The following is a 12,601-nucleotide window of genomic DNA, read 5'->3' on the forward strand; positions in this document are numbered from 1 at the left end:
ATTTTGAGAAAATATTAGTATTCTTTATAATAAAACATTAATGTAAGACCTACTGACATTCATCAAGTATAGAATTTAATTGTAAAGTAGAAGCTGGAGCTGAGGGGGTGGGTGTAGAAATGAGTAAGAACCACCTCAGTCCTAAAAATTAAAAAGTAAAACAGTGGAGGCGATTTTTGGCAGTATGTTTAGGCACTAAACAGCCTCCGAGGTGGTCAAGTTGGGATCTTGAGCTTACATGCCAGTTTAGCCTGCTTTTAGTGCAAGATGCCATCTTGGTAAAGGAGTTGAAGCGCGCACTAGGAACGGCCACCCAGAGGCTCGGTAAGGGACTGATTGCCACTTAAAATGCCTGCTAGTGCTCATTAAGGTGGCTCTGCAACATTTTGGTAGCGACTGCTTGTCCTAGTGCCTTCTCCTAATAGCGACAGGTTGTTTGGGAGTAAACAGATCCTTGCTGAGGATTTCTACCACGACTTAAAGGGATACTCAACATTTCATGTTCACTTGCTGCTGGAGCTGTGAACAGGACCTCAGAAACACATTGGGAGACTTTCTGGTACACTTTGTCAAGATTTCACCAACACTCTAGCAACATTTATTCTGCAAATTCTCTGAGGGCTCCACCTGACAAGCATAAGTGTTGTGCTAGTCCACCTTATTGGATACCTTATAGGGTCACCAGGAGAAATAAGAACATAAGAACATAAGAATTAGGAACAGGAGTAGGCCATCTAGCCCCTCAAGCCTGCTCCACCATTCAACAAGATCATGGCTGATCTGGCCGTGGACTCAGCTCCACTTACCCGCCTGCTCCCTATAACCCTCAATTCCCTTATTGGTCAAAAATCTATCGATCTGTGATTTGAATACATTCAATGTGCTAGGCTCAACTGCTTCCTTGGGCAGATAATTCCACAGATTCACAATCCTCTGGGAGAAGAAATTCCTCCTCAACTCGGTTTTAAACTGGCTCCCCCGTATTTTGAGGCAGTGCCCCCTAGTTCTAGTCTCCCCGACCAGTGGAAACAACCTCTCTGCCTCTATCTTGTCTATCCCTTTCATTATTTTAAATGTTTCTATAAGATCACCCCTCATCCTTCTGAACTCCAACGAGTAAAGACCCAGTCTACTCAATCTATCATCATAAGGTAACCCCCTCATCTCCGGAATCAGCCTCGTGAATCGTCTCTGTATCCCCTCCAAAGCTAATATATCCTTCCTTAAGTAAGGTGACCAAAACTGCACGCAGTACTCCAGGTGCGGCCTCACCAATACCCTGTACAGTTGCAGCAGGACCTCCCTGCTTTGGTACTCCATCCCTCTCGCAATGAAGGCCAACATTCCATTCGCCTTCCTGATTACCTGCAAACTAAATTTTTGGGATTCATGCACAAGGACCCCCAGGTCCCTCTGCACCGCAGCATGTTGTAATTTCTCCCCATTCAAATAATATTCCCTTTTACTGTTTTTTTTTCCCCCCAAGGTGGATGACCTCACATTTTCCAACATTGTATTCCATCTGCCAAACCTTAGCCCATTCGCTTAACCTATCTAAATTTCTTTGCAGCCTCTCTGTGTCCTCTACACAACCCGCTTTCCCACTAATCTTTGTGTCATCTGCAAATTTTGTTACACTCTGTCCCCTCTTCCAGGTCATCTATGTATATTGTAAATAGTTGTGGTCCCAGCACCGATCCCTGTGGCACACTACTAACCACTGATTTCCAACTCGAAAAGGACCCATTTATCAAGACTCTCTGCTTTCTGTTAGCCAGCCAATTCTCGATCCATGCTAATACATTTCCTCTGACTCCGCGTACCTTTATCTTCTGCAGTAACCTTTTGTGTGGCACCTTATCGAATGCCTTTTGGAAATCTAAATACACCACATCCATCGGTACAACTCTATCCAACATGCTCGTTATATCCTCAAAGAATTCCAGTAAATTAGTTAAACATGATTTCCCTTTCATGAATCCATGTTGCGTCTGCTTGATTGCACTATTCCTATCTAGATGTCCCGCTATTTCTTCCTTAATGACAGCTTCAAGCATTTTCCCCACTACAGATGTTAAACTAATCGGCCTATAGTTACCTGCCTTTTGTCTGCCCCCCTTTTTTAAACAGAGGCATTACATTAGCTGCTTTCCAATCCGATGGTACCTCCCCAGAGTCCAGAGAATTTTAGTAGATTATAACGAATGCATCTGCTATAACTTTTGCCATCTCTTTTAATACCCTGGGATGCATTTCATCAGGACCAGGGGACTTGTCTACCTTGAGTCCCATTAGCCTGTCCAGCACTACCCCCCTAGTGATAGTGATTGTCTCAACGTCCTCCCTTCCCACATTCCCATGACCAGCAATTTTTGGCATGGTTTTTGTGTCTTCCACTGTAAAGACCGAAGCAAAATAATTGTTTAAGGTCTCAGCCATTTCCACATTTCCCATGATTAAATCCCCCTTCTCATCTTCTAAGGGACCAACATTTATTTTAGTCACTCTTTTCCGTTTTATATATCGGTAAAAGCTTTTACTATCTGTTTTTATGTTTTGCGCAAGTTTACTTTCGTAATCTATCTTTCCTTTATTGCTTTCTTAGTCATTCTTTGCTGTCATTTAAAATGTTCCCAATCTTCTAGTTTCCCACTAACCTTGGCCACCTTATACGCATTGGTTTTTAATTTGATACTCTCCTTTATTTCCTTGGTTATCCACGGCTGGTTATCCCTTCTCTTACCACCCTTCTTTTTCACTGGAATATATTTTTGTTGAGCACTATGAAAGAGCTCCTTAAAAGTCCTCCACTGTTCCTCAATTGTGCCACCATTTAGTCTGTGTTCCTAGTCTACTTTAGCCAACTCTGCCCTCATCCCACTGTAGTCCCCTTTGTTTAAGCATAGTACGCTCGTTTAAGACACTACTTCCTCACCCTCAATCTGTATTACAAATTCAACCATACTGTGATCACTCATTCTGAGAGGATCTTTTACTAGGAGATTGTTTATTATTCCTGTCTCATTACACAGGACCAGATCTAAGATAGCTTGCTCCCTGGTAGGTTCTGTAACATACTGTTCTAAGAAACAATCCCGTATGCATTCTATGAATTCCTCCTCAAGGCTACCCTGTGCAATTTGATTTGACCAATCGATATGTAGGTTAAAATCCCCCATGATTACTGCCGTTCCTTTTTCACATGCCTCCATTATTCCCTTGATTATTGTCCGCTCCACCGTGAAGTTATTATTTGGGGGCCTATAAACTACGCCCACCAGTGACTTTTTCCCCTTACTATCTCTAATCTCCACCCACAATGATTCAACATTTTGTTCATTAGAGCCAATATCGTCTCTCACAACTGCCCTGATATCATCCTTTATTAACAGAGCTACCCCACCTTCTTTCCCTTCTTGTCTATCTTTCCGAATTGTCAGATACCCCTTGTGCTTGGCCATGGGCATCTGGCCAGGGGTCCCCCTTTGTCTGAACAAGGAATGGGATGAGGACATGAGGCCAGGCAGAGTAGCACCAGCTGCTGACAGAGGGTTAGACAGGAGGGCAACGTCCTCCACCAAGTACCTCCAGTGCCCCGTCCAAGAACCTCCTTTAGTCCCTGAGACATCCTGCAACGTGCTGCTGTGTGCCAGTCAATGCACTCCATAACTTCAGTGGAAGTGGGTGCGATGAGCTCACATGTACTTCTCCACTAAAATTGCATCTAATCAGCACTTAAATGCCAAACCTGCCACAAATTATGGAAATCAGCAATTAGGACAAAAGTTGTACACTAAATCCAGACTTTCAAACTTATTAGCACAGCACCCATTTAGCGCCTGTTTTCAGCCTTTGGCCAAAATAATATGAAGTATCTCTCCCCCAAAAGGTATTTGTGAGTAAGGTTTTCAAATGCCTTTACTAGGCTCCTTGTCTGCCAACAACTGTGACAAAGTGTGACAAGACTGATTCTGCAGCTGTGATTGGAAGCCCAGCCACTAAAGGTAAAAATTTTTCCCTTACAATATGTAAGGAGTTCTTGGTAATACATTATCCTGAAAAACTTTATAACAGAAATAAAGTGCAGTGACGAATCACAATTATAATTGCACACGAGGCCTATGCTTGAGAGGAGGTCAGTCTGTGACCTGTCCTTTATTCCTCAGCACTCAAGTGCAGATAGTGGGTGGAGCTTCCCTTTTTATATCTGAAGGTCCAGGTTAGGAGTGTCTCCCACAAGTTCACCACCTAGTGGTCATTGTTCTCACAGTGTACAACTTAGGTCAGATTATACATGGGTTACATTGCTGGTTGAATACATGACATCACCTCCCCCCCCAAAGTCTTATTGGGATCACAGGTTGAGTCTCTCTGGTGGTTTACGCTCTCTTGTAGAGTGCCTGAGTTGGGGCTCCGGTTGTTGGGCGCTGGCCTGAGTGTCTGCTGTTTGCGGTGCCTCAGGCCTATCTGGACTGCCCACAGTGACTGGGCTCTCCTCCCTTTGGTTCCTGTGTTCGGTCATCTGTGGAGGAGTGAATTCTATATTGTGTTCTTCCTCTGCTTCTTCTATGGGGTTGCTGAACCTCCTTTTTGTTTGATCCACATGTTTGCGGCAGATTTGTCCATTGGTAAGTTTAACTACCAGAATCCTATTTCCCTCTTTGGCAATCACAGTGCCTGCGAGCCATTTGGGCCCTGCAGCGTAGTTGAGGACAAAAACAGGGTAATTTACATCAATACATCGCGCCCTCGCATTCCTGTCATGGTAGTCATATTGTGACTGGCGCCTGCTCTCGACAATTTCTTTCATGGTGGGGTGTATAAGGGATAACTGGGTTTTGAGTGTCCTTTTCATTAGCAGCTCTGCGGACGGAACCCCTGTGAGCGAGTGTGGTCGGGATCTGTAGGCCAACAGGAAGCGTGATAAGCGGCTTTGTAGGGAACCCCCTTGTATTCTGATCATCCCCTGTTTGATTATCTGCACTGCTCGTTCTGCCTGGCCGTTTGAGGCCGGCTTGAACGGTGCCGTTCTGACATGGTTAATTCCATTGCTTGCCATGAAGTCCTGGTTTTAAGTGCTTGTGAAGCACAGGTCATAGTCACTGACCAAGACGTCCGGTAGACCATGGGCGGCAAACATTGCCCGTAGACTTTCTACCGTGGCAGAGGATGTGCTTGAATTTAAAATGTCACACTCGATCCATTTGGAGTAGGCGTATACTACAACCAAAAGCAGTTTTCCCATGAAAGGACCTGCGTAGTCCACATGGATGCGTGACCAAGGCTTGGCCAGGGGCTAAGGGGGGCTTCCCTGAGCGCATTGCCCAGCTGCGCACAAATGTTGCACCTGCGAACACAAAGTTCCAGATCAGCGTCTATCCCTGGCCACCAAAAGTGTGACCTGGCAATTGCCTTCATTATGACAATGCCCGCGTGCTCATTGTGGAGTTCTCTGATGAACACCTCTCTGCCCATCTGGGGCATGACTACGCGGTTTCCCCACAGTAGGCAATCGGCCTGAATCGAGAGTTCATCCCTGCGCCTGTGAAATGGTTTAAATACCTCAGAACATGCTCTGTACATGGCTGCCCAGTCCCCATTCAGGACACATTTCTTGACTAGAGACAATAGCGGGTCTCTATTTGTCCAGACTTTAATCTGACGGGCTGTCACGGATGAGCCTTCGCTTCCGAAAGCTTCAACAGCCATGAGCATCTCAGCAGCATGCTCAGTAGCCCCGTCAATGGTGGCTAGTGGGAGCCTGCTGAGTGCATCGGCGCAGTTTTCGGTGCCCGGTCTGTCCTGAATTGTGTAGTCATAGGCGGCTAACGTGAATGTCCACCTCTGTATGCGGGCCGATGCGTTTGCATTTATGGCCTTGTTGTCGGCCAAAAGGGACGTTAGGGGTTTGTGATCTGTCTCCAGCTCAAATTTCCTGCCAAACAGGTACTGGTGCATTTTCTTTACCGCATATACACATGCGAGTGCCTCCTTTTCTACCATCCCGTAGCCCCTTTCTGCCTGAGACAGACTTCTGGAGGCATAAGCTACCGGCTGTAACTGACCCTTGGCATTGACATGCTGCAACACACACCTGACACCATAGGACGATGCATCGCACGTTAACACAAGTTTCTTACATGGGTCATATAGCATTAACAGATTGTTGGAACATAACAAATTGCGTGCTCTATTAAAAGCCCTTTCCTGGCTGTCCCCCCAGACCCATTCACGACCTTTGCGTAGGAGCACGTGTAGCGGCTCTAGCAGCGTGCTCAATTTGGGAAGAAAGTTACCAAAATAGTTCAGGAGCCCCAGGAACGAACGCAGCTCCGTCGTGTTACGGGGTCTGGGTGCTCTCTGGATCGCTTCCGTCTTGGACGCAGTAGGGCTGATCCCGTCTGCTGCTAACCTCATCCCCAGGAATTCTACCTCTGGAGCTAGGAAGACGCACGTCGCTTTTTTTAGTCGCAGCCCTACCCGGTCCAGTCTGCATAGCACCTACTCCAGGTTGTGGAGGTGTTCTTCAGTATCGTAGCCCATGATGAGGATGTCGTCCTGAAAAACCACCGTCCCTGGAATCGACTTGAAGAGGCTTTCCATATTTCGTTGGAAGATCGCGGTGGCCGAGCGAATCACGAACGGACATCTGTTGTACTCAAACAACCCCTTGTGTGTCGTGACGGTGGTCAGCTTCTTTGACTCACTCGCCAGTTCCTGGGTCATGTGAGCTGAGGTCAGGTCCAATTTTGAAAAAAGTTTGCCACCGGATAGCGTCGCAAAGAGGTCCTCCGCTCTCGGTAGCGGGTACTGGTCTTGGAGTGACACCTGATTGATGGTGGCCTTGTAATCACCACATATCCTGACCGACCCATCTGCCTTGAGTACCGGTACAATCGGGCTTGCCCAGTCACTGAATTCGACTGGCGAGATGATGCCTTCCCTCAGCAGGCGGTCCAATTCGCCTTCTATCTTTTCTCGCTTCACGTACGGCACTGCTCTGGCCTTGTGGTGTACTGGCCTGGCGTCCGGGTTTATGTGAATCACTACCTTGGCCCCCATGAAAGTGCCAATGCCGGGTAGAAATAATGAGTCAAATTTGTCCAGGATCTGTGAGCATGATACTCGCTCCACAGAGGAAATTGCATTGACATCGCCCCATTTCCAGTTCATGACAGCAAGCCAACTCCTCCCCAGTAGTGCAGTACCGTCCCCCGGGACAACCCAGAGTGGCAACCTGTTTTTCGAATCTTTGTGGGTCACGACTACCGTGGCGCTGCCTAGCACCGGAATGATTTCCTTTGTTTATGTCTGTAGCTGTGCGTCAATCGACGATAATTTTGGCCTCCTGGCCTTGGACGCCCACAACTTTTCGAACTGTTTGATACCCATCAGGGACTGGATGGCCCCCGTGTCTAGCTCCATTGATACTGGGATGCCATTGAGGAGCACTTTCATCATTATCGGTGGCGTCCTGGTGTATGAACTGTATATGTGCTCCACATGAACTCGCTGAACTTCAGCTTCCAGCGATTTCCCCCAGCGTTCATTTCTGCAATTTCTGCAGGTATTTTGCTCATCTCTGCAAACTCCGGCTGAGTGTGTGCCTCCACGCCTCCAACATGAGCTGTTGTTGGAAACAAAAGGTCCCTTGCCAGTCGATCGTCCCTGACTGCCCCTGTTATTGTCCTTGAGTGCGTCATTAACAGGTGTTGATGGCCCCATTACTGGCCGCATTGTCCCTTGCAATGGCGTGAATCGCCGTTCAGCTTGCCATTGTCTCTGTCGAACTCCCCCTCTGGGTTCGACTACATGTTGGGGCATGCCTGATTGCCCTTGTCTGCCTGGAGAACTGTGTGTTGCTTTAACAATGTTGAATCTCTGTCCCAACCATTCCTTAACACAGTACCTCTCATCTGTTCTGCTAGTGGCCATACTCGCGTGGTTTAAATCCCAGTTTCTCGTCGCCATTGATACGTCCTTACTATACAGTATAAATGCACACGAGGCCCATGCTTGAGAGAAGATCAGTCTGTGACCTGTCCTTTATTCCTTAGCACTCAAGTGCAGGAAGTGGGTGAAGCTTCCCCTTTTATATCTGAAGGTCCAGGTAAGGAGTGTCTCCCACAAGTTCACCACCTAGTTGTCATTGTTCTCACAGTGTACAACTTAGGTCAGATTATACATGGGTTACATTGCTGGTTGAATACATGACAACAATAGCTTTTGAAACATTATTTGCTAAAAGTTCATCCATGCAGTACTGTTGTCCCACAAGCAAATTCCAGAGATAAGGAAGCTGTTTTAAAGACACAGAAAGCCCATTCTTTAATTAACATTACTGTGTTTTTCTAAAGTCATATGAAGACAAATATAACACAGAAATGTTCCCTATTGTTGCTCTGCAGTTGTAATTGAAGGGCAATTAGGAGCTTTCAGGTCATTGGGCTGGATTTTTACAGTGGGGTGGGAGCGGGGGTGGGACTGGATTGAGGTCCGCAGAACCCGGAAGAATGGGTTTCCCTCAGGCCTTGCCAAATTTAACGATAGGACCTGATTTACATTTTTTTTCTCTGTTTCCCGGCCGCAGCCAGTCAAATTGAGAGGCTGGATGGCTGCTGTGTGGGTAGACCTTCGGCACAAGGCTGCAGCCGGGGAGTGAAGAGGAGGGAGGGAGGGATCGGTGGCCAGGAAAGAGGGGGTTGGAGATTGGAGGTTTGAGGGATCAGTGGCCGGGGTGGGTGGGGAGGGGTGGTGGTCAGAGATTGGAGGCCTGAGAGCTCGGAGTCTGGGGAGGTGTCAGAGGAAGAGGGAGAGGTGTGTCGGAGAGTGGAGGCTTGAGAGTTTGGAGGCGGGGGGTGGGGGGGTGATGACGGGGGCTGGTGGTGGCGTTTGGAGGCCGGCGGGGGGGGGGTTGGAAACTGAAGGCCCGAGGGACTAAAGGCCGGGGGTGAGGGTGTGGTGGAGAGGGGTGTAATTGGAGGCTGGGGGATGAGATCAGAGGCTGGGGGAGAAGACCTCTTTAGGGAGTGCGGGTGAAGATCAGAAGGGTTGGAAGGGTGTCCAATCGCAGGGGCAGGTACGCTGGATCCACTTACCTCCTGGATCCAGCAGTCTTCGCCTCCCTTTACCTCGCACTTTATTTTTATTATAACCCAGTCGACCAGAGATAAATTTGAAATTGTGGATCAATATGAGGCATCTACCTCATTATAATATTTAAAATGCCAACCTGCCTCCTTCGAGTGGGTTGTTGCCTGTACCCCTGTCCCGTATCCGTTAACACCAGAAGTGAGTGGGTTGGAGGCGGGTTAGGGTTAGTATTCGGATTTTTAACTCCCACCCAACCCCAACCCACCTGTTTTACGGGGTTAAAATTCTCCCCATCATCTCAGATCATTTTGCAAAAACACATCTCAATTTATTTTAATGGATTTTTAATCTATGTCTCATATTCTCACCATTTCTAAACGCATGAGTTTGACAACACAGATATAATACTGATTTACTTGAACTGGCAAAGTATTGCATTTCAGGTGTAAGTTCTCACCTGCAACACAGCACGTTTCTTTGCACTCCTTTGGAACAACTGGTCCTCCACCACATCCTGCAATTGTACCTGGAGAACAGATATGAAGAAATAAAACTATAGGATCAAATTATAAATAGATACCCTTGAGAGATCAAATACCTGTATATTCTTTTCAACCTTTTCAATATATTTCACTTAATGCTTTTCCAACAAATTTCATGGTCGTGAAATTCGGCCCGTTTACGCTGGCTGATAAGGTCAGTTCGGATGAAAAGTAGCAGGCGCCTCACTTCCACCCACATTCGGTGGCTGCCATTTTAAGCGGGCCGGCAGCACTGCCGTGGCCTTCATACGCTGCAGATAGGGAAGTGAATCAGATCATGACAAAAATCAGCTGATTTTATGATCGACTTGCCATTTTGGACATCGCCGCTCCATCCAACGCCCTCTCCAAATCATAACCAAGTGCGTTTAGCAGCAGGAAGGACCACCCTACCAACTCTATTTAACGGGATCATCAATAACTTGCAGCTGAGTTGCTTTTTAATTTCTACTGGCTCTGTGAAAGTGTGTGCAACTGTTTGGAGCTTTCCACAGTTATTTCATATTTTTGAGGTGACAGGGAGTGGTGCTGCAAATGGAGAATGCCTTGCTTCTCATTTAAAGGGTTCTGCTCATGCCACTTGCTCCCAGTCATGGGGGCTCTACTTTCAGTCTCCCTCATGCTTAAGTATGTTAGGGAGATGGAGCGGAGGCAGTGAAGAAGAGGACAACAAACTGGCAGAGGGAGGAGGAGGAAAGGCATGAGGGTTCTCAGCAGGAGTCCTTACACAACTAGGGTCTTCCAAGAGCACTTCTCCTTCCTGCACAAACCAGGAGCAGTGTATTAGGAGGCTCTGCTTCACCTCCTGCAACCAGACCTGCAGACTCAGAGCAGGGTGATGACCGTACTGCCAGTGATCCTCAAGGAAATCGTGGCCCTCAATTTTTTTGCCACCGGATCTTTCCAGTCTGGAGCAGGAGACATAGTTAATATTTCTCAGTTCGCTGTCCATCATTGCATCCGGGAGGTCACAGAAGATCTGTACTCTAGAGGAAGGGACTTCATTGTCTTATCTCTGAACAGAGAGAAGCAGGAGGAGCACGCATGTGGCTTTACCAAGAAAGCAGGCTTCCCCATGGTGCAGGGAGTCATCAACTGCACACGTGGCATTCTAGCACCACATACCAAAACCTGAGATGTTCCGTAGCCGCAAAGGCTACCACACTCTTAATGTGCAGTTAGCCTGCGATCATGCCCAGCGCATCTTGATGGTGCATGCCAGGTGTCCTGGCAGCATTCATGATGCCTTCATCCTGCGCCAGTCCAGTGTGCCAGCAATCTTCCATCACCACATCAAACCTGAGGGTGACTGCTCGGAGAAAGAGCTAGCCGCCCTGCACCTGGCTGATGACTCCCAGCTGCAACCCCACCACTCATGGCCAGCACTCAAATAATGAATGCCATGCTGTCATGAAGAACCGCATTGCGCAGACCATGCGATGCTAAAGCAACGGTTCCACAGCCTTGACTGCTCAGGAGGAGCCCTCCAATACACGCTGGAGTGTGTGTTCTATTTCATGGTGGTCTGCTGCTCCACACTTCATCATTAATGAGGGAGCAGCCCTTGCCACCACAGGATCCAGGACCACCTCAGGAGGGAGGAGGAAGAGGAGGTAGAGAAAGAAGATTAGATGGAGTGGGGAGGAAGAGGAGGAGGAGGAGGAGGTGGAAGCGAGGAGGCAGGCATTAGATCCCTGTTCCAGACAGGTTGTCCGTAAGTGCCTCATCAGACTCTGGTTCCAATGAATGAAACCCTAGATAACTGTTGCTCACCACTTCCCACCTTACTATCATTCTGTCATGGAACATCCTCCTGGACACAAAGCTGAAATGAGAGCCACCACAAAATAAACATCACAAACATGATTTATAAATTTATCAATTCCAAATCAAAACAATATCGTCAATTAATCACACTTGTACATTCCCTTAGTGTTTGTGCTTCGTGTTCCTTTTCCTATTCTGGTGCTCCTACACAGTGCTCTCCCAGTGGCTGCAGCATGACTGGTGGAAGGCTGCTGACTTTCAGTGGGGATGGCTGCAGATAGTCTTGCAGCATGACCTCGAGCAGCTCTGGGCCTCGAAGGACTGGCTGTAAACTGCACCACCTCGGCATGTGCGGCAGCTGTCTGGGCTGGCTGGATGACAGGCAGTAGCAAGGGCACTGGCGGAGTGGCAGTGATGGGACTAGGAATGCTGTCATTCTGAAAGACGACAGCAGATTCTTGTTCCACAGACCCAATACCAGTCCCCTGGTGTGGTGCCTCAGCATTCCTAGCCATCTGTTGGAGGACAGATTGCTTGCCTGCTGGGACACCCTATAAGTCCTTTTCCACACTCGTAAACCCAGCCATAATGGCAGTAATATGACCTTGTGTGGCAGCAAGCTGAGACTGAAGGAGAGCAGTCTGAGCTTCAGCTGCACCACTGTGATGTTGGGTCCAATGTTCCCTCTAAGCTGCATGGCCCAGCAACAGCTTTTCAAATGTGAAATTTTGCGCATGTGTGAACCTTTCAATGGGTCGTGCAGCCCATAAAGGGACCATGCACCCAAAAAAATTAAGGGGAACTTTAGTTGGGTTACTTCCGCCTGTGCTGCAATTGAAGCTGCAATGTTGCTCATCCCACCTGGCATCATCGTTGGGTCCAGAAGGTCTCTAATGGAGTTGCCCATCATTTCCATCCTGGAAATCATTGGATGCAAGCTCCGTGCAAAACCCCGCGCAATATTGGAGCCGGACTCCTCACTGCTCCTTCACACTGACCTTCGCAGGCTTGCCATTGCACCAAGCATTTCTGTGTGCATGCCCATCACCCTGGGGAGCTGGCACCAGTGTTTCCTTGTGTGGCCCTGTGCCTGTGCAGTGCTCTGAATGTCCCATGCAGACGGTAAGCTGGCTTTTAAATAGAAATACCACGGATGCATGGAATTTTGAATTGCCCACACAGTCCCTTTAACGGGGAAG

At 47.9% G+C, this 12,601-nt stretch overlaps 1 protein-coding gene across 1 annotated transcript in view; it reads right to left on the reverse strand.

The window, feature by feature from the left end:
* Positions 1-12,601, reverse strand: part of LOC139264685 (regulator of G-protein signaling 22-like) — a 425,112-nt gene that overhangs the window by 19,823 nt on the left and 392,688 nt on the right. Inside the window, exon 22 of the mRNA XM_070881635.1 lies at positions 9,560-9,619. Coding sequence (XP_070737736.1) covers positions 9,560-9,619 — 60 coding nt within the window. The remainder of the gene's footprint in view (positions 1-9,559; positions 9,620-12,601) is intronic.

Source organism: Pristiophorus japonicus, chromosome 1 (genome assembly GCF_044704955.1).
Source record: "Pristiophorus japonicus isolate sPriJap1 chromosome 1, sPriJap1.hap1, whole genome shotgun sequence".
NCBI classification, from domain to species: domain Eukaryota; kingdom Metazoa; phylum Chordata; class Chondrichthyes; family Pristiophoridae; genus Pristiophorus; species Pristiophorus japonicus.